The following is a 22993-nucleotide window of genomic DNA, read 5'->3' on the forward strand; positions in this document are numbered from 1 at the left end:
CCGGCTGTGTATTCTTTATCAATTTCTGCTTCCTCTTTTTAATCCTATAATGAAGCATTAATAGAGCATGTCAGGAAGAGAAGCCATCTGTGTCTGAAATACCTCATCCTCCTATTTTATCTAGTCCTCTTCAGCAGACGGAGCACGAGGGATTGAAATCAATGAAATCCAACACTCTTTGTGACATGTTCATTTCATATTAAAAGTAAAAAAAAAGATGTTCTTCGAACATGAAAAAATAAGAATTTATTTTGGGCAATCCTTTCATCTAGAGCTTGGGGAAAAATCCAAGGGTCCAAAAGGCATCTGTGTCCAGGAGGGTTGAGGATATGGAGATCCAATGAGTCCGGTGCAGCCGGGGAGAGAGTGGAGAGTCAAGGGATTGTATCCAGAAGGCAGAGACCCAGACAGAGCTTCATTCCAAGTGCTGCCTTGCACTTCAGGCACTGTGATTTCCAGACAATCCCTGGACACGCTCCCTCTTCTCTTATTTTCTTCTTTCAGTATTCCAAACACAAGGGCTCAGCTAGGCTCCACGCAAGCTCCTTGCTCTTCTTTTCTCTGATTTATTCTTGTGCAGAATTTCTTTCTCGTACACGCTTTTCTCTGCGTCTGTTCTAAAGCCACTACACAGCTGAAATGGTTTGCAGCTGCTAAAAAAATCTCCCAGTTTTCCGCTCTCGTTCACTCCCTCTTTCTCGCACACACACTCTCGGCTCTCTTTTTTTCTCTTGCTCCCTCTCCCTCCTTTCTCTCTCTGTTTTTGTTTGAATCCAGCTCCGTTTGTTCTGTTTCCTGCTATGGTATTAAAACACAGGAAGTGGTCCAATCATGCCGGTTTCCCCTTCCAAAAAAACACACGAGATAAAGTTAGTGGGAGGAGGGACCATGGAGTGCGGGTGACCAATCCGGGGATCGGACGTGTTTCTGCAGAATCACTGGATAACGGGTGCAGCTTATCGCGTTCTATGTGCTATAAAAACCATCTTTGCAAAGAAACATAGTATTGGCGAGGCTACAAATCCCTCACTAAAAGTTTTCTTCTATCATGTGTACAGTGAGCTTTCAATGAGTCAACTGTGTGACTGATACAGCTCATTTTCATTTTGTATTTGTTATATTCATCACTTTTCTGTAATATAAACCTGAATCAGCTGGGATAAACACTCCCAAACAAAAAAAGAGCACATGCCTGAGGCAAAACACAAACTCAAGATTACAATAGACAGACAGACAGGAAAAGTGAGAGTGAAAATGATAACTAAAGTGGGAGTGGTCATGCTGAAAGAGGAGGGAGCCTGTGTGAGGGAATTAAAAAAAATAATGGCTGGCTTTCTTTACCCCCTCAAATAAACTGCCATACGTGGAAGTAAAAATCCCCTGCACACATTCCCTCTCACTGTTCTGTCCCCTCCCTCCTTTTTCTGATGGGCCCTCTGTAACAGCAAAATAATACAGGAGGACATACAAAAGTCTGCCATATTCACACATCCTACTTGTGCATTCCCATCTGCTACTCTTCTGTAACACATTCCTGTCAGGACAGACCATAAGGGGGGGCTGGAGCCTCTGATGAGGGGCTATAGGATAACGCAACATGAAAATAAATGAACATTCCACTTAGAAGTGTCCACCAACCCAGACCAACATGAAACGGGAATATAAGGTGTGAGCTTTACATTTTTTTATGTGCATATTGTGCTAAGCACCTCATTGTTTAGTGCAACATAAAAGTAGAAATTTTGAAGAATGTTTTTTTCCAGGCTCTTTTTCATGCAATTACATTTCAAAAAGAAACGCATCAAGGAAAAAGGCCAATGCATCTTGAGTTCTATGTTTTGAACCAAACTGATATATAAATCATTATTCACTGACACATTAGACATTACTACTTCTGTAATGAACTTTCATTAACATGCCAAAAATGAAATAACCTTTTTTTTTACTCACACAAAGCAATCATATGACTTTAGAAGATGTGGAATATAGCGCAAAAGTCCCTGCTGAAAGGCTTCAGTAGCCATTCATTGTGATTACAAGGAAAAGATTCCTTTGTGCTCCATGGCAGACAGTAAGTCATATGGGTTTGGGATTTCAATAAGGGTCAGTAAATAATGACAGTAAATTTTGAGCTATTTCTTTAAGAAGCTCCAGCAGAGAATAAACACTGAACGCATGTCTGCCCATTCTTCCTAGCACTCAGTCCAAGAAGCACAAATGTATACAGAAAAATGCACACACTCACGCATGAAAAGGGGGAGGGGCTGGTTCGTCCTCAGCGATCTAACTGTTGCTCTGAACCACCATGCTCCCCGTGGCCTGCATCTCAAGCAAGCTAAATACTCTGTCTTTCTTATAAACTCTTTCCCCCTCTGTGTCAGTTGGGTTGCAGCTGTCATGGCCGCTTCCAACACAAACCTCCCAACAGAAACAAAAGAGGTTTGTTGTCCATTTTGCTGGTGCTTGTGCTCTCTCCCTCGACCCACATCAGACTAGATTTCAGTGAGCTGTATTACTTGTCTAATTTAAAACCGGACACATGTGCATCCCAGACACAAATGGAAGATAAACAGTAATACCAAATTCATTTGTACACAAAATAAAATAAAACATGAGACCAAAACAATGATTTTAAACATGTGTAACTCATCCAAACCTTATCTTATCATTACACTTCCTGATACCAACTGAATTCATGACTGCTTGACTGGTGCATCCCCCACTCTACTTTTCCCCATTCTTTCAGTGACTGGTCATTTGGCCGTTTGTCACGCCTGGTTAAAGAGTCTTGACTCAGACAGGAAGAGGGAGGGGTTCAAAGCCCCAGAATCCCCTAAAGAGACTCTGTTGTTGAAACTGAACTGACTGGCATAGGTAAAGTGCTGATAGTGCTTTGTGTCTTGTACTAAAACAGCCCCCATTTAAAGACTGGCGGTCACTCAGCAAAACAAGCACGAGGCCCGAGAACATTATTGACTTTAGTGGAGTAATTGTTGCCTCAGCAGAGCACCTGTTGATATTGTTTTTTTTTTCTTTGTTGCTTGCCCACTCCTACTCTCTCTCCCTGCCTGATTACACTAAAAGTAAAAGGTACTGAAAGCCTCATCTGTTTGTTTCGGTTGTTCATCTACTCCCCTTTTCTCTCGTTCCCACTGCCACACTGGTTACTAGGTAGCATGTCTCTCATTTTCTCTATCTCAGCAGTAGATTTATAATTAACCACAAGGCTTTACCTGAATGACTCAATGTGTGCATTGTTCTCTCTCACCACCACTGACACAAAGACATATGGAGCAGAGACAGGAATACAAACACCTCTCCTAAGAATGAGAGAGGAATCTGATCTTGCCACAAAATTAAAGCAATAAAATAAGTTTTGAACACATTTACAACATTCACCTTTAGTTTCACATTTAGCTAATATTTTTATATTATTTAAGGGGTCTTATTATGCTCTTATTATGCTATTAAGTCTTGATTTTGTTTTGGGGGTGTACATGCTCTCATGCTTGGTGTTTCGAAAAACGCATTATTTTTCATATAATTTACATTATTAAAATACCTTTCTTACCAGCCTGCCATGAACGGCTTGATTAGTTCTGAGTTTGATGAAGGCCAGCCTTTTCGAAAAACGAAATGTGATGTGATTGGTTAGCTGTCCCAGTGCATTGTGATTGGCGAACAGCTTAGACGGTGTTTCAGTACTGCCCCGCCCCTTGCCAAAGCAGCAAGTTCCGTCTGCTCCGGTATAGTTAAGAATGGCGTCAATATTGCCTTATCAATTTGAGCCGGATTCAGACCCCGAGAATATTGAACAAGAGGATGGCGCATAACCTTTGCACGCACGTATATTGCAAGACATATTAGAGTGGTAACGTTAATGTTGTTTCTTTTTTTTTGGCTGAATCACATTTTAGATACGATGTCAACAACCGCTTAAAAATAAGTGCATTTACTATGTACAGATAAGTGCAACGGTAATATGTATTATGTTTATTTTTCTTTAATTCTAGCATTATAACATGAATTTTGTCCAGTATTGTACTGTCAGCAATTTATGAAAAAAAAACAGCGTTTCTTCGACATGGTGAAACTTGATGCTAAAGCAGCTCTTCTTCTTATTCGTTTTCTCTGATGCACTAACTCTGCAGCAGCACTTCTTCTTCGTCGTCGTCTTGTCTGATGCACTCAACCAAGCGTTTTAACCACGACTTCGCCCCTCCCCAGCCCCCAACCATTCGAATTTCCGTAGGCGGGAATTATTTTAATGATATTCTAATGGGCCACTTTGTGATATCACAATTAGTGGTCGACTGATATATCACCACGGCCGATATATATATATATATATATATATCGGCCGATAAGTTTTTCTGCCTGGCCGATGTGTTCGAGGCGGGACTTTTATTTTGACGGCGCTGAGAACGGCAGCGCCAGAGCACACAGTGCTCACATTCTCCCTCTTCATTATTTGTTGTTGTCGTTTAACAGTTCTGCCTAATGCAGATAGAAGTCTGTCTAATAATCAGATAGAACTATTGAACAAATGAATTAAAAGGTATACAAAAAGTATAATGATTGCTTTTATATTATTAGTAACAGAAAGGCAGACATAATACTTTCTCATTTGCCGTAAGCATTCAGCAAATACGCATATCATTTAAACAAACCTTTAAATGACTAATGAACATTTAATTTCACAAACCTTGCAGACTTAGTCGAATCCAGCTGTGAGATCTTGTGAAGTGTGCATTTGTATATTGCCTGATCGCATTATGCATTTGCACACTGTCATATTCATGTCATTTTTACTGCGTGCTGCATGTAAAATGAGTGTTACCTTGGCTTTAGTTGAAAAAATATGATTCCCAAAGCACACAAACTTCCCAGATTACCGAGTGCCCTGTTGGTTACAGTGTTTACTTTCTTTTTGTTTATATATTTTAAAATATTTCTTTATTTGTGAAAAATACTGTAATAGAATTATAGAATCAGGAAGTTGTCATCTAAAGTATAAGTATAATACATATATTTATTTTACATATTTATTTTTAATATAATTCATTTTCAAATTATTTCAAGTTTCTCAAACATTAATTAAAATAAATAATTATAATTAAAATAAAAAATATACTTGTATATATCGGCTTTATATCGGCCACCCTGCTCTCTAAGATATCGGCATCGGCAGTCAAAAAAACAATATCGGTCGACCACTAATCACAATACCCCAGAAAACAACGCTGTAGTCCAAACAAGCCGTTCGTTGTAGTTCTTGAAAAGGGATTAAAAAAAAATAAAAAAATATCTCCCTTTGGAGTGGACTTTGAGATTTGTAACTTTGTAGATCTTTTTTATGCCCAAACATACACACTGCACACTGACTAAAATTCAAAAAGTGAAAAAGCATAATAGGACCCCTTTAAAATTATTTGCTATTCTGTAAAAAAATAAAATTAAATGTAAAATTAAATAAAAACAAAATAAAAGTCAGCAACCTCTTGTTCCCACACCCAGTCATCATTACACTGATAATTATCTTGGTAATTATTTTCAAATGTCAGTGGGGTCACCCGATTTACATTAAAGGGTTAGTTCACTCAAAAATGAAAATTCTGTCATTAATTACTCACCCTCGTGTTGTTCGTACCCCCCAGTCATCATTACACTGATAATTATCTTGGTAATTATTTTCAAATGTCAGTGGGGTCACCCGATTTACATTAAAGGGTTAGTTCACTCAAAAATGAAAATTCTGTCATTAATTACTCACCCTCGTGTTGTTCGAAACCCGTAAGACCTTCGGTCATCTTCTCCACATTTTTGTCTCTACTGCGTCACTTGTGGACACGCGTTCACAACAGTACCATGACACGATTGTGTGGCGGCGCTGACCCAGATCCGGCGTGATGACATCATTCATGCCGCCACACGCTCGCGTCATGGTACTGTCGTGAACGCGCTTCCACAAGTGACGCAGTAGAGACGAAAATGTGGAATAATGTCTTTATTTTTGTTTTCTTTGCGCAAAAAAGTATTCTCGTAGCTTCGTAACTTTACAGTTGAACCACTGATGTCACACGGACTACTTCGTCGATCATCTTGGTACTTTTCTGGATCTTGAACGTGGTAGTTACCTTGCTGTCTATGGGAGGGTCAGAGAGCCCTCAGATTTCATCAAAAATATCTTAAATTGTGTTCCGAAGATGAACGAAGGTTTTACAGGTTTCGAACAACACGAGGGTGAGTAATTAATGACATCATTTTCGTTTTTGGGTGAACTAACCCTTTAAGTTCCTATTTATTTCTGTTGGTGAGCTAATTGAGAATAACTGGAAGGGAAAGTGGGCTATTCTATGGAATGCCAGAGTAATGCACAACAGCTGAAACAATATCAGGCAATGGGAACAGCTAGAGAGAGCATGACATAACACACGCATGTGCACATACACTTGAATGCCAGTGTGTGATGTATAGAACAGGGTCAATTTAGAGAAATAAGTCATCAGATTAGTCTAATCATGTTATCCTAAATTAATCAAACCTTTAGTGCAAAAAAGAAACTGAAAATGAGCAGGCTGACAGAAACATTAAATTTACAGAACTTTCACTCTGAAGTTGAAGATGTTCCACAGAAACATAAATAATACTAGAATGACATCAGAGATCACGGAGATGGCACAAAAAAAAAACACAAAAAGCTGTATGAGGCTACAAAAGACATATCATCATCACAATCATAGACTGTAGCAAAGATTGGAATACTGTTATCTAACTAGACCCAACTGAAAGTTCGATAGGATCTCTGGGTCGACAGGATATCCAAAATGTGTGTAAGTATACATCATGGTAAGATTTGTTGCACTTAAAGGGGTCATGAACTGCATTTTTTTCTTGAGGTGCACTTATAATGTCACTATGATTTTTACATCAAAAATGGTCATCATTTTGTAATAAAAGGGCTTTTTCTACCCTGATTTTAGCCCTCTGATTTGAGCGCTCTGTTGGAAGGGGCGTGTCTGCTCTGAGACTTCAAAGGAAACACCCACAGCTATGATTGGCTGAAATACGAAGTAAGTAGCCAGGTTTCGAACAACACGAGGGTGAGTAATTAATGACATCATTTTCGTTTTTGGGTGAACTAACCCTTTAAGTTCCTATTTATTTCTGTTGGTGAGCTAATTGAGAATAACTGGAAGGGAAAGTGGGCTATTCTATGGAATGCCAGAGTAATGCACAACAGCTGAAACAATATCAGGCAATGGGAACAGCTAGAGAGAGCATGACATAACACACGCATGTGCACATACACTTGAATGCCAGTGTGTGATGTATAGAACAGGGTCAATTTAGAGAAATAAGTCATCAGATTAGTCTAATCATGTTATCCTAAATTAATCAAACCTTTAGTGCAAAAAAGAAACTGAAAATGAGCAGGCTGACAGAAACATTAAATTTACAGAACTTTCACTCTGAAGTTGAAGATGTTCCACAGAAACATAAATAATACTAGAATGACATCAGAGATCACGGAGATGGCACAAAAAAAAAACACAAAAAGCTGTATGAGGCTACAAAAGACATATCATCATCACAATCATAGACTGTAGCAAAGATTGGAATACTGTTATCTAACTAGACCCAACTGAAAGTTCGATAGGATCTCTGGGTCGACAGGATATCCAAAATGTGTGTAAGTATACATCATGGTAAGATTTGTTGCACTTAAAGGGGTCATGAACTGCATTTTTTTCTTGAGGTGCACTTATAATGTCACTATGATTTTTACATCAAAAATGGTCATCATTTTGTAATAAAAGGGCTTTTTCTACCCTGATTTTAGCCCTCTGATTTGAGCGCTCTGTTGGAAGGGGCGTGTCTGCTCTGAGACTTCAAAGGAAACACCCACAGCTATGATTGGCTGAAATACGAAGTAAGTAGCCTATTACACGTGGAGCTGTCTCGAAAACTTTTACTACGTTTTTACTATTACAGCTGCTGAGATTAACTAATCGTGAAAAGTGTTGATTACAGCATTATATTTAGATCTACTCCCGTCGCATGAAAGGTTAATTGTAGCCGATGACAGACTGTTGACTCACGAATGCTTTCATCACAACTAACAGTATAAACATTATGTAAATAAGAGATTCATTGTGCAGTGTAGACTGCGTAATTGATAATAAACTCGCGCTGTGTGATTGAAAGCTCCAGCAATTATAAAGGGAGTGTTTTTTGATCGCTTTCTGTATATAATTTAATCACAATTTAAATAACAGATTATTTTCACGCTACTCAGAGAAACAATGTGTAGTTGACTGTTTAGTCACTGGCTTGATTTACCGACGCTTAAACATTAGAAGGAACACTTACATGTTGTGGTATTACTGTCGGATCTTTTTTTACAATCTATGGTCGGATCCGTACCTTACAGAAAAAGTCTATTTGCAAAGTCCGCACCGAAAATGCGACTGATTTACCAAAAAATTCACAGTGAGATGTACTGAACAAACAAATAATGTTCTACTTAGACATCCTCATAGTTGAAAATAAATAAGCACTTTCCAAGCATTAGGATCCACTGTGGAAGGTGAAGTTATTTTTTAGTCCAGTGCTCCTGTATTGCTTTTCTCTCCTTCTCATCTCACTAATGCTCCAGTGGGCGGGGCCAAAGACACGATGACGTAGAAGTAGGCATTGATCTGATTCTGCAGAGGTGGGCTTTCGTTGCACTTTTATGTCATAATGTGACATAATGAGAGTCGTTTTCTGATCTTGGCTTCAATAAAAGGAAGTTCTGAGCTCTGACAATTACAGGATATTTTTATAGTACAATGACCTCTTACATGTCACAAAAGATCAAGGGAAATTTTATTTCACAATTCATGACCCCTTTAATGTAAATTATTACTTTTTATGTTATTCATTTTATTTGGGAGTTTTTTTTTCATGAGATTAACCATGTTAATATTCAGTATATGTTAATATTGCAAGAACTTTGCATTACCTTACTGCAATAGTGATAAATGAATTCTTCCAGAAAAATAATCAGTGCTAATCTGCTTCATGTGACTGTGAGGCCACAAGATTGATGATGTTAGAGGGAAACCCCTAAGGTTTGGGTGGGGGTAGGGCAGGTCATGACAGTCTCTGCAGATGTTATTGTGGAGGAAAAAATATGTGATCACAAACTACGTAAAAAGAGGTCAATAAAAATAGACAAACCGGCAGGAGTGAGGGAGGGATGGAAAGAGTAAAGGGAGTGAAGATATAAGCGAGGGTGACATGATATAAGTCATGATATAAGTGAGGGTGAGGACAGCATGGACAACCTGATGTGATTTAGAAGCCATTCCCTCATCCCAACAGCCCTTCAAAGGAATTCCCAGTTGGACAGGGGGCCCTCGTTTTACTCCAGTCTAGCACTTTATCCCGCACCGCCGGCTCAAGCCTCAGCTGCTCTGGGACCGGGCGACATGGGAGCGCACAAGGGTACATAAGGGACAGGAATTTTAGGGAGAGGGGGCAACCACACCCTGCTTATGAGAACGTGTGTGAGTGCGTTTGCAGGGTCTAGGGAGGGGAGACAGCTGGGATGCCGGACGCTCCACACGGACTGGAATTAGAAACATTCTCACACATGGACCTGCGGGCACACTCCCACAACATACAAACACACCTTCTGTGTCTACATCTCATCCTACAGCACACGCCAACCTGCTGCTAAATATGAGAACATATCCAGACAGGAAGCACCAGACGACACCGGCAAGACATTTCACATTCAAGTCACAAGTGTGACAAGTTTCCCTGTTTCTCTCCAGCCGATTTCCACGACATCTCAATACGCTCATTGTTGAAAAGCTAAACAATGATACTGACTAATCTGACACCTTCTCTTAATACCCCATGCCACCCGCAGCTGCCCCGACGGAGCTTACACAACAACAAAAAACTCTCAGACACACACACGGGATCACCCTCCCCTCTCCGCCCCTTTGAGCAATGACATCATTTGGATTTGGTGTCTTTGAAATGGAGTCTGTCTTGCGTGGGGCGAGGCGAAAATGAGAGCAGTCTATTTTGTGGCAGACAAACGGGCTGCACTAAAATTTATCCTACAATGTTTCATTACAAAGTGGTAGACGAAAGGAGAGAAATGGGGCAGAGAGGATGGAAAAATGACGAATGCTGGCAGCCAGCTTGGATGAATACCAAAGATGTCTTTCTGAACACATTTTATTCGTTTTTCTCTCTTCTTCCCCTTTGTAATAAATGAGATCCCATTCCACAGCTTCCTAAAAATAACCTATAGAATGCAAATACATACAGTGGGGTTCAAAAGTCCACTTGTGAAAATGTATTTTTCAAATGTAATAATTTTTTTCCTGTTACAAATGATATTCATGCAGCTTAACTTTAATATAAGCATAAGCATTTAAGTGAAAAATTAACATTATTTTATGAATGTCTCAGTATTTTTCTTTAATGAAAATATATAAAATTAATATTTATATTTTTTAAATATTTTAAATAATGTTTTAATTTTTAACTGACATTTATATTTATTTGTATAAAAAATAATAAAAGGTATAAAAATAATTTGACATATTGTTTTGCTTTTAGTGTTATAGCTCACACTGCATCTTGCATTGTCTTCATGAGTTAGAGATATGTGGTTGTCTTTATTTCAAGGCCTTCAAGGTCACAAGAACAATGTTAAGAAGAAGTAATTTTCCATTGCCTTTGTTTGCAATACCAATTGCTGTGCATGTCACACAAAGTCAGAATGAGCATTTATAAAGACACAACCAAGCATCTGCTCATTATTATTTTTAAAGCGATATTTCCCAATGGAAATAGAAATCTACCATACTAAGAAAGACTGGGAAAGTTTATCCCATCCCATCTTTTAAAGCCTATTGTACTATATATGCTTATATTTTTGTCCTGGTTTGACTTAATACTTAAACCCTACTTCACCCCTGTATTGATTAGACATCCACATGCGCTGAGTGAAGGTATGAGACAAGCAAGTGGGTAGACAGGGAGTAGAACAGCAGAAATACTCAAAAATGGAAAAAAGCATGAGGAAGAGACAAAAGAATTTCTCAAGACTTCCTCAGTCATCCAAGTTTCTACAAAGTAATACATGAAGACAAATCAAGGACACTTCATTAAAAATAAAACATTTAACTAATGACAGACCAATATACCGCCCACAATCCATAATAACTCGGATATGCATAATTCATATCTGAGCCCTGATCAATAACTCTGCCTGCTTGGCTGATTAAAACTGATGCCTTACCAATCACTAAACTACAGTTCAAAAGTTTGGGGTCAGAAAGATTTTTTTTATGTTCAAAAAGGCTGAATTTATTAGATCAATATAACGTAAAAGCATTAATATTGTGAAATATATTTTAAAAATGTCAGGTATGTGTCATGTATATCCTGTATTTTCAGCATCATTACTCCAGTCTTCAGTTTCACATGGTCCTTCAGAAATCATTCTAATATACTGATTTGCTGCTCAAGAAACATTTCTTATTATTATTATCAATGTTGAATATTGATTAATATGCTTAATTGTTGCTTAATATTTTTGTGGAAGAAAAAGAAAAAAAAAACACTTGGATGAATCACCGAACACACTATTGATTGCTAGTATGTGTAAATCTGTGAATCTGTCTGCACCCTTCACATGACTTTTACACATCAAAGTTTCTCCTCTGTCTTTTTCTCCAATCACATTTCACCATCACCATCAATCGCTTAAATGTGTTGTAGGTGGATAGATTAGAAGTGGGTTAGTGTTTTAAATAAGGTAGAGCTGGAAGTGGGTGGACTACAGAGGGTTCTTGCCCCCGACCCCCTCCCTTCTTATGCTCCCATATTGACGCTATGGACTGACACAGATTAGTTGTGCGGTCAGATTTAGCTCAGTGTCCATCACAGTGCTGACATCTTTAATGAGCTTTCTGTGTTGGCACTCAGTGGGATGCAGTACTATTAAAAAGAACCTGCAATGGAAGATTTTCCTAGCAGGAAATTACAACATCTCTAAAGAACGCAAATCACAGTGACAAATTTCACCCTTCCAAATTCCAAGAACTTTGAAAGTACTAAATGTTTATTGCTATTTAAAATCTTTAAATGTTACTAAAAGTTCACTGGACTACCTCAATACCACTCAAAGTATTTCAAACTAGTCATACTGTTGTTGCTGAGCAATCAAACATGGCGGAGGAAGGAATGATTCAGTCTCAGCAAGGCATATTTTGTACAGCACTGATTCACTCTCCTGCTCCTGGAGGTCTCGGACGCCCACAACATCCGTCATTTCCTTAGTTCTACTCCTTCCCACTTCCACCTACACCTCTTCACTCTCACACTCTCCTTTCTTTCGCCACCCTCAAGAGGCATGAGTAAGTGAGATACAGACATTTCATCAGACGGTCAGGGGAGGAAAGGTGAACTCAAGCTGCCCACTCTGAGGATTTAAGAGCTCACATGTCTCTCCTTATTCTCTTGCCACCATCACAGAGAACATGATGAGAAGAAAACAGCAAGAACATGTTGGTAAAGAAGGATTTATTAAGGGCGAGAGCCTTCATCCTGCAGTAATACAAAAATGTATATAATATCTTTTAAACATGCATACTCTAGAGGGCTTTACAACTGACCAAAATGAAACTAAAACCACGCTACGGCTTATTGTGATTTAATTATATAAACATGCAGAATGCGTTTCAGAGTGAAGTGAAATGATTTGCTCAAGCAGCTCATGATCTGGTGTTTTCAGTGTCTCAGAGCTGTTGGGTTTGCAGCAAACCGTGCTCCACATAAATTCCATCTCTGCAATGTGATGTGAGTTTGGGTTGCTTATGGTTTAATATTTGAAAATGTAGAAATTAAGACCATAAATATTAGTATTGTAATTTTATAGTTGTACTATAAAATAAACTATTATTATTATTTTTAAAATATGTATTATTTATTTTATATTGAAATATTACAATAGTAATATATCTTTTGTTTGATACTTTTATTTAGTATTATTATTATTATTATTATTTTATAGTAAAAAAAAAAAATCCCATTTAATCACTAACATTTTTTTTTTTAAATCAGAAAAATCGCAATTTGATTTTTTTCCCCCACGTCCCACAGCCCTGGCTTGATGTGATTTACACAATTAGAACATGTTTCTGGATCAACATCCTTTGCTGGTTCAGGAACATCATCCTGCATCATCTGCAAATCACTGTCCACTGAATTCAGGAGAAGGCTGGTTCATTCAGGAACACGTCATACTTGGGTAAACCACATGGTGCACAACATAAGCTAGACCTTGTTTAGATATGGAAAAAATCAAGAAATAATCATCCGTGCCACATGAGCTCATGTTTAGGTAGGAGGGTTGAGCCCCTCTAAGACTGAAACTTTAGAACCGCCTGTGCCACACGAACATTGTTAGCATACAGTGGTTAGCACAGAAAGCAATCTGATACTGCAAATGATGGATACAGTACAGACAAAAATATACAGTTTGCAAAATCTTTTCCTACCTTGAATTCCTGAAGCTGCTGTTTGATGACCTCCACTTCTGTCCCCACGACGGCCTGTGTGTCCAGCACCTCCTCTGCCCGTCCCAGCAACCCTTGTAGGTCAGCTAGACGGGCGTAGAACTCCTTCATTCGCTCTTCTGCGGCTTCTATGAGTGCCAGACGGTTCTGGCCCCGTTCTGCCAGCTTGCCTGCCTGTCTGCTTAGTGCTTCAGTCTCTCGCCTGAGGGCCAGAAGATCAGGAGAGCTTCCCTCTCTACGCAGCATAGTCGTGCATTCTCCACCATGACTCTCTAGCTCGGCACGGAGGGCACTGAGTCGACTCAGGAAGCCCCTAACAGCATCAGCCTGTGAGGCCAAGGAGTCAGTATCCCGTCCCACAGGGCTAAGGCTGTCCAACTCATCGTCCAAATCAGCCAGGCGGGAGAAAACATCTCGAACATGTGACTGGACCTCTCCCACACCTTGCAACCGGGACTCCAAGGATAAGCAGCATTGCTCTGTCTGTGGGGGAAAGAGAAGGGACAATTGCAGGTAAATAGAGATGAAGTTGTGGGTCATTCCTACTATGCAGTAGACCAATCATATGTTTCTAAATATACTGGATAAGCATATTAATATACGCAGTAATAATATTACATAATATGCCTGAATTTTTCATTCGCATTTCACCTTTTTGGTTTAAGCGCATATTGTAATTTTTGCCACATCCCTGAGTGCTTTTAACATAAAGCACTGCCAATATACTAAGAAATACTCAATCATTCCTGAGATGTTTTAAACATACGTTCTTGGGAAGACCGTTTAAAATTAAAATATAGGGCTTTCCTGTTTCTCAAATTTAATTTTCCATCCTATCAGTATGTAATATCCCCTTAACTAACAAAACACAGTTCCTCAATTACAACATTCTCCAGGAAGTGACAGTTTTTGTGAAAAAAAAACAGCAGAAAGTTTTAGTAATGGATTTGATCAATTCTGTGGTGTTTTTTGTGTTATTTGGTTTCTCAATCTAAAAGATAATAATCCTGTTTTATAAAATTGCAGAAATCGATATGAAAACAAGTTTCAAAAGACGAATAAATAAGTGATATTAAAATTAACTTCCAGTTGGTGTGGCTAACTCGCAATCCCTCACTAAGTGATAGCTAACTTTAGCTCTTTATTTTTATCCTTAGAGGCTTATTCTAATAAATATCTTGCTGTTATGTAAATACTTTTAAATAACATTACAATAAAAATGTGCTACACTTACAACATAAGTATATTTATTTTTTAAAAATGAAATGTTCAAAATGTACTGCATAGACATGCAGTATTGCACAATTGTATTTGTATTGTATTTTAATCTTAAATACTTAAACTTTTGGCGGCAAATCTTGAATACAAGCTATTATGAAAATAAACAAGACAAATTTAGACCAACAGCCAGAAAAAGACGGCGTCTTATTTTCAGCAAACATGACATGAGCGCAGACTTAAACTACAGATCAGGTTATATATAACATCCCAACTACCGCTTCAGTCCTGGCACATTCCAGAGGCTCCTGATCATGTGCAGATTTCTCTCACCTTCTCAGTAACTTCTTCAAACTCTTTTTCCGCATCACGAGCTTGCTGCAACAGCCTCTGGCCACCATCTTCGCCGGCCCTGGAGATCTCGGGCGCATCCTGGAGTAGCCCCAGAGCCAGATTTTGCAGGTATACTACCTGTGGCTGTATAGAGTTTAACAGTTCTTGTTGGCTACGAAGACGCTCCAGGCTTTTGTTGCTACAAGCTTGCGGCCCAAGCGCCTCCTGAACCTCGATCTGATGTCTGGCTGCCTCGAGTCTTCTCTCCACAGCCAGTCTCCCATCTTCAAACTCCTTCAGTCTGCTTCCCAACTCTTCTATCTGAGCCGTGCGTCCCTGTAGTCGCTCAGAGAGACCATCTATCCTGCGATTAAGTTGGGCTTTTTCATCCATCACTTCCTCTTCACCAGTACAGCTCTGCTCCAGCAGCTGATCTGCTGCCATGTTCAGAGAATCTAAGAGGCGGCGACGACGATCCAAGTCTAGGCTCAACTGTCTAGCCTTTTGCAAAGCCTCGTCTAAGGTGGAGGGATCCAGTGATGGGTGGATCTCTGCCTCCCTTTCCTCACATTCTGCAACCCAAGGTACAAGCTCATTGCGATGTTGTTGGTACAGCTCAGCACGGGACAGTGTCTCTTTTATTCGACTATGTTTATTAGAGGTTTGTTGGTTTATGCCCTCCCAGTCTTGCCTTAAGGTGTTTAGTCGAGTCTGTAGGGCTAATCGCTCATCTCCAGCAGGGAGGGATGCTAGCAAAGATGTCCCCTCGGCCTGGATGAGCTCATAGGATCCACGTTGTTGTGCTATGGCTCGCTGGAGATCCTCTTGTTGGGCCAAAAGGGTCTTTAGAGCATCAGGTTGGCAAGGAAGGCCTTCAGAATCCCCAGCGGTGTGATTCCCAGCCTGCCCGTCCAACCAGCCACGAAGCTCGTCAAACATCTGCTGGAACTGCTGAGTGCTGGACAGGGCAGCCTGCAGCTGGGACAAGCCATCAGCTGAAAGACAGCAGTGAGGGGGACTGTTAATATTATGCACATGCTGCACGATACTGGAAAAAAACTGACATTGCGACAATTTGCTTTTCTGTGATATACATTGTGAAATAAAAAGACACAGGAATTTTTTTTAAATTACAATACGAATATTTATGTCTTAATTTCTTCATTTTCAAACTGTTACTCACCAGCCCGTTCTTCTAGGTTTTTGAGGGGCCCACTCACACTCTCCAATCTCTTGTGTAACTCATCTCTGAGATATGGTTCGGCCACAATTGTGCTGAGCTCCAAACACAGCTGCTCAGCCTGGGCAAGTTGACCTCGTCTCTGTTCCAGCACAGCACGGATCTCCCCAGTTTCCTGAAGCCTACGGCGCAGGGCTTCAGGCTGAGCGCTTAGAGAGGTCTGCGCATCCAGCCTCTCACCTAGATCGGCCATGCTCTGAGACAGCTCCCTGAGCAGGGCCAGGTAGCACTCGCTGGTTCCCTGCGCCTGGTCGATCTGCTGTGAACGGCCGGTGAGACGAGCGGTGAGGTCTTCCCACTGCTGTGAAACGTCTGCCAGCTCCTGCCTCACCTCCTCTAGGTCCTGTCCATCTCTAGAAGCCTCGTCTCCAGACGGGGAGAGGATTCCCTCTGCCGCCCGAGTCAGCTGGTCAAACTGGGGTTGCCGTGTCTCAAACTCACGTAGCATGAACTGACAGAATAAAGAAAGAAATTTAAAGTGATTTTTGTTGAAGCGGATACGATATTGAGAACAAAACGTTTCATTTGATTTTTTTGAATGAAAATCTGAGGCATGATGTCAAATACCAATTTTTTTATTCTGTTCATAAAAACAAACAAACAAACAAACAAAAAACAAAAATAATTGACAGTAATACACTTAATAGAGAAGAATATAAGCAAACATAGTTTTTAAAAACTTATTTTTTTATTGTAAAAGTTTGTTTTTTGATAAAACATTTGCATGAACTATTTTATTAAATAACGTCACTGATCAATAATTTATTTGCCTTTTGAAGTAGGACTACTTTTATTGGTGGAAATTATTTTTTGACAATGTAACAGACACTGTCAGTGTGTTTAAATTGTATTTAATAATTTGTATTTAATGAACATTATGAATAGACCCCTATAATGTGATATTTATAGATTTCCTGTCCAATCTGTAATTTGGTAGACAAAAGAAGAAGATTAGTTTACCTGCACTTGCTGTTTCTGTGTGTTGAGCATGTTGGGGTCGATACTCAGTGGGCCTAATACACTCATCATCAGCTCTTTCTCTCGTAGCCATGGTCCTAGCTGACTGGCTGCTGCAGCAAAACTATCAAGCCTATCAGCACACACCTCCAATTCAGTCTGCTTCTGTGCTGCAGTCTGATTGGCCTTCGTCCACCGTGAGTCTAGGAGAAAGAGCAATATTTAGAACAAATATCACAAGGACCAAGCCTGATGCTTCAGAAACGATGACACTAAAATATTAAATGTACTAATAAATATACTGAAATACAATAGATAAAGAAAATCCCTGCACAGGCTGCACTTTGACAACAAATAGAACACCAGAATAAAAGTTCAGGATATTTGATTTGAAAAAGACAAGGTCAGAGCTCTTCTTGGAAATTACAGTACATTATTTTCAGCCTTCCATTTCCTGCACCCAACTCTCACCTTGTGACCAGCAAATGAATATTAATGTACTATTCTGTCGTTATAGTTAATTATTGCTACAGGGACAAAGTCCATTCAATGGAAATGCATTTAAAACACTTCACTGACCTATGTCTTCAAGCTGACGTTTCCATGTCTCAGCTTCAGGAGAGTCTGGATTATCTGTTATTAGCTGCTTGAGAATGTTCTTCAGATCCTCCACTTTCCCAGAATGCTCGGCAAGTTCAGAAAACAAAACCTGGAAACATATACCTGACTGTCAGCTGTCACAATGTAATCAATGATTGCTAGCCTACTGATTAACAATCCTTTAGAGAACTATGGGATAAACACTGCAGAAAAATTACAGAAAACGAAAACAAATTTGCCGGATTACTGTGGGGGCATGTAGTTTTTATACCACTGTTAAGAAAGTATTAAATTCTCTCAAAATGATACCTTAGTCTCTTGGGCTTGAGCACGCACCACCTCTGGCCGAGAAGGTGAGGCGGTCTGCCCTTGTGCCAGGCTCTGTTCACGGGGGCTCAGCCACTGGATGAGTGCCTCAGTGCCCTGCCTGGCCTTCTGCCGCAGGTCAAGAGAGGCCTCTTGCCTACCCTTCCTTTCCCTCAGATCACTGCCCAGCTGCTCATACATGCAGTTCACATCTGCCACTGCCACCTGGATCTCAGTCAAGTCTGAGGGTAAGAGCGAAGGAATGTTGACGTAAGTACAATCAGAGCAGGCCAATGACAAGGCCAAATAGTTATAAAACTGCATCATGTTTGTGCTATTCTTCATGCAATGATATATAAGCTGAAGGTTAAGCATTTCAATAAATCTTTTATTTTTTAACTAACTGGACTAAAATCCATTCAGTTGTGAAGAACAACATATGGAGTTCTGCACATGATATGTGGAACATAACATTTATTGCGGTCACAAATTAAGAATTTGCTCCATAATTTATTAATTTGTGGATGTTTTAGTAACACTCACCCTTGTTTTAGTAAAATCAAGGACGTTTCATTAATTAATTGCCTTGTTTTAGATAAATCATGGCCACATTGTACTAATTTGTTTCCAATTATTTTTTACCTGAAAAGAGGGAACAAATTAGCAAGCTGCAAGAACAAATTCTTAAATCCGTGGCCACAATATATATGCCATGTGTGAGGCTCCATAGAAAAAAACCCCCCTCCAAACCACAAAAATATTCATTATTTTTGACATTACATTACTCTTGCAGTTTTGTCGATGCACTACAATGGGAACCAATATATTGGATATTGACTACAATGACTAGACAAACTGATTACTTGCAAAATGTGAACAGAGTTAACAGTCCTTTGCACCAGATTTATGTGCACCATCAGCATGAAAGAAAGCCTAAATGATTGGACAAATTGGTCATATATGCACAAAGACAGATGACACAAATCTGCACATACTCTTAAAGCAAACTAACAGAACAGGACAAGAAGCAATGCAAAGAAAAATAGGGAGAGTGAGTGAAAGGGTAAAGAAGAAGAGAGATGTGGAGTTATCCATGAGAGGGGAAGAACAAATGGAAATGACTAATAGAGGAAAGCCTCCAGTGACGTGGATGCTGCACAGCTCACTGGCTAAAGGTGTGGAGGAAGCTCACCTTTACAGGTGTGAATGCCATTAACACTGTTGGGGCTGGTAGCACCATTGAGCTGGGAAACACCTGGGAGAAAGACACACAGACACACGCTCAGACAATGCCACAATAATTCACAGGCATGCTGGAGCAGCACACACACACACACACACACACACAAGCAGCTAGACATACTCAACACAGAAGATTTAGACACAGACACATATACAAACATAGTGTGCTCAAAATTAGTACTTTGGAAGGTGATAGATGCTTAAAGGGATAATTCACTCAAAAACTCACCCTCATGTCATTCCAAACTGGTATCACTTTTTTTTGTTTCCATGGAGCACAAAAGGAGAACATTGAGCAACGTACGGATTGCTTTTTTCCATGCAGTAATAAATTAATTGGGAAAGGATGAAAAAGCACCATAAAAACTACAATTAAGAACATAAATCAAGCTTTTGCTCATACTTATAGCCAGTTTTTTTTTTTTATAAATTAGAATTTTGTTTCCCTTGAAAGAAAGGCTAACTAGTTTTGAACATGAAGGTGAGTAAATGATGACAGTTTTCATTTTTGAGTGAACTATCCTCTATAAGTGGTGATTTGGGGACCAAATATGTCACAGTGGAAACACAAAGTACTAGCTACAGACAAAAAGGAGCATTGGCCCTGAACTTCCATAATGTTGTTTTGCCTACCAGCCTTGTTCTTGGGGGATGTGATGTTAATAATCAAGTTCTCCAGTTGTGAACTGGTCTTGTTCAACTCCTGAACTTGGCTTCCTTGGGTCTCCCATTCTGTGAGTAGATCCTACAAGTAAATTCATAAGACATGTTAATTACAGCTCACCTCGCTAAAAACAGAAACTGATGTCAGAACACCGTAAATAGAGAGAACTACAGTCCTACTTTAAGCTGCTGTGCTCTTCTCTGCAGGCTTTCTGTGCTTAGATTGGGCTCTTTGGCAGGAAGTTGTTCTTGTACTGTCTGCAGCCACCTGAGGAGCGAGCCAGAGTGAGAGCGGAACTCCGCCAGTTGCTGGACGCAGCTCTGGATGGAATCAAATCTGTGAAGGACACAGGAAAAAAGTTATATGAATATCAACAAACCATTAAAAAAAGATTCAGTTTTGTTAATGGTAACACAATGCTGGGTCCAATGAGACAACTTGCTCCATGTAAAATAAAACCGCTTTTGTGAATGGACTTCATCTTCTTTTTCAAACGCATTATTCCTTTCTTAATTTAAAATATCTTAATGAGGAAAAAATTCAGAGCACACCTTAAAAAGCAGAAATTCTACATGAAAAAAATTTCTTGTAAAAGGACACAACCAGACATCTTTGACCTCCTATTAATGTCAACACTGTATGCTACTATTTTAGGTCATGGTGATAGATCAGGACATTGCATGCCAGACTCCACTCCAGACTCTTAATGTGGACAGCATGCCTCTCTACCATTGTTAGGGTCAGAAGTCATGTCCCAACATGTTACCCTTTACATTCAGTTTATATTACAATAATCCCACTTCCCACTCACTAGTATTCCTAGAGATATGTGGAGTAGATTTAGACTTGAACACATGACCGACTGTTTTATGTCTCTGAGGGCATCTGAAATGCTTGGAGCCCCAGTCTGGCATCTTAAGGAGGGATGTGGCCAAATGGTTTCCATAACGGCGGATACAGTGGTGTCAAACTGGGTTAGCATGATGCTATTTTTTTATGGCTGAGAGTATTCTGCCCCCATCCATACTGTCTTTATGAGATTGGTCTTATTTTTGTCACATGTCAAATGTCAAAGCAATTAGAGTTGGCGTGGCATCACATTTCAAGATGAAACTATGACACAGAGAACAGCTTAGAACAGACTAACTATTCTACTCATGACTGTAACTGACATTAAGGGGGACAATATTACAATATCCTGAATATTTCATTACAGCATTAATTTTTTTTCTAGTCTGGAGAGAGAGGTTAAATGTGGAAGACAGGGTTATTATTTGTTAGCTAAAACTATTTAAAACAATTTGCCAACTGAAAAAAAGCTGAACTAAAATCAAATAAACATTTGAGAAAAAACTTAAACTAAATGAAAATTAGAAATGTTGCTTTGGCAACTAATTGAAATACGTTTTAAATTGGTTCAAGCATTAAATTCACTAAACTGAAAAAAATAAAAACAAAAACCTAGACTTAATTATTAATATTTAAAACATCAATCATTACTAAAAATTAAACTAGAATTAAAATGAAACCTAAAAATATGAAAATAAAAGCTAATTAATATTGTATTAATATTAATACAAATTATAATCATGCAGGAAAACAATACTAAAATAACACTGGTGGAATATAATGTTTTCACAACTCTTTCCACTCACCTCTCATTGACATTGGATTCCAAACGTGCAAAGTCCTCAGAAACCTCTTTGGCTGTGTCCAGAAGGCTTTGTACATTGGCAAGGATCCCAGACTGGCTTAGGTCTGAACCGAGCTCGACAAATGACTTTAATTGACTCGACTCTTGGGTAATTTCTGATCTCACCTCCTTGAACGAAAAAGAGATAAATGATGATACCTTTGGACATCTGCCAATAAACATGTAATCTTTCAGAAAGTGTGTAATATGTGAAAAGGTTTTCCACAGAAATATGTGGCCACATATGTGGAAAACCTAATTCGCTAACCTCTATGGTCTGTCTGTAGTCATCCACACTGCAGTCAGGTTGGCCTACTGGGCTGAGAGCCCTTTCTCGACTCTGCGTAAAGCTGTGGAGATCTGCACTCTGTCGCTCAAAGCTCTCCAACTTGGGCAAAAGTCCTCGCAACTCAGTCTCTCTTTCAGCCTGTTTGGCCTGGGCCGCAGTGTAGCGCTGACTCAGGTCCTGTAGTGCCCCCTGCAGGCCAGACGCTGTCGATGCATCTGCAGACTTCAGAAGCTTGGACACAGAGTCCAAAGTTGCATCCAGGCTGCCCTGCCTTGAAAGCAGCTCCTGACGTATTTTCTGAGGGGGAAGTGCCATGTTTGTAGAAAACATAATACCTGGTTAAGGAAAGTTTTACTTATGATTATGATGGTACATTTATCAAAATACCTGATTTTGTGTCAGGGCATCCTGAACTGCTTGAGCGGTGGCCTGGACTGCGCCAGGTGATAAAGGTAGTCCATCTAACCATGCCAGCAGTGCTTTAAGCCCCTCCTGAACGCTGACTGATTGGGCAACAGCTGTTTGAAGCAGTTCGGCTCTCACTGACACTGAATTAGACAGGATTTCAAAGCGCTTCTCCAGAGTATCTGAAATGACCAAGAGGAAGTTTAAAATATATGTAAAGGACAACATAAAGTGAGAAGGTCAGTAGCACAAAATAAAAACCAGATCATGTCTTGTATTATTTTTAAAAGGGTATTTTGGAAAAATCACTATAAATTATACTGTCAATCAAACTAAAATCACAGTGACTTTATCTACCAGTCAAAAACAAATATTCCAGTGAGTTGTGAAACACGTCACTGACTGAGCCAATATTGCCGTGTTGGGTTAATTGGATGCTCAATTGGATGCTCGT

General features: G+C 39.5%; 1 protein-coding gene across 1 annotated transcript in view; it reads right to left on the reverse strand.

Moving 5' to 3' along the window:
* LOC107653864 (microtubule-actin cross-linking factor 1-like) overlaps positions 1-22993 on the reverse strand; it is a 92720-nt gene that overhangs the window by 38321 nt on the left and 31406 nt on the right. Inside the window, exons 40-51 of the mRNA XM_016440725.1 lie at positions 22522-22721; positions 22114-22431; positions 21808-21974; positions 20332-20488; positions 20122-20233; positions 19439-19501; positions 18250-18488; positions 17920-18049; positions 17344-17543; positions 16327-16834; positions 15144-16138; positions 13575-14075 (exon numbers count right to left, since the gene is read on the reverse strand). Coding sequence (XP_016296211.1) covers positions 13575-14075; positions 15144-16138; positions 16327-16834; positions 17344-17543; positions 17920-18049; positions 18250-18488; positions 19439-19501; positions 20122-20233; positions 20332-20488; positions 21808-21974; positions 22114-22431; positions 22522-22721 — 3590 coding nt within the window. The remainder of the gene's footprint in view (positions 1-13574; positions 14076-15143; positions 16139-16326; positions 16835-17343; positions 17544-17919; positions 18050-18249; positions 18489-19438; positions 19502-20121; positions 20234-20331; positions 20489-21807; positions 21975-22113; positions 22432-22521; positions 22722-22993) is intronic.

The sequence above is a fragment of the Sinocyclocheilus anshuiensis genome, unplaced genomic scaffold (assembly GCF_001515605.1).
Source record: "Sinocyclocheilus anshuiensis isolate Anshui unplaced genomic scaffold, SAMN03320099.WGS_v1.1 scaffold223, whole genome shotgun sequence".
Taxonomy (NCBI): Eukaryota; Metazoa; Chordata; class Actinopteri; order Cypriniformes; family Cyprinidae; genus Sinocyclocheilus; species Sinocyclocheilus anshuiensis.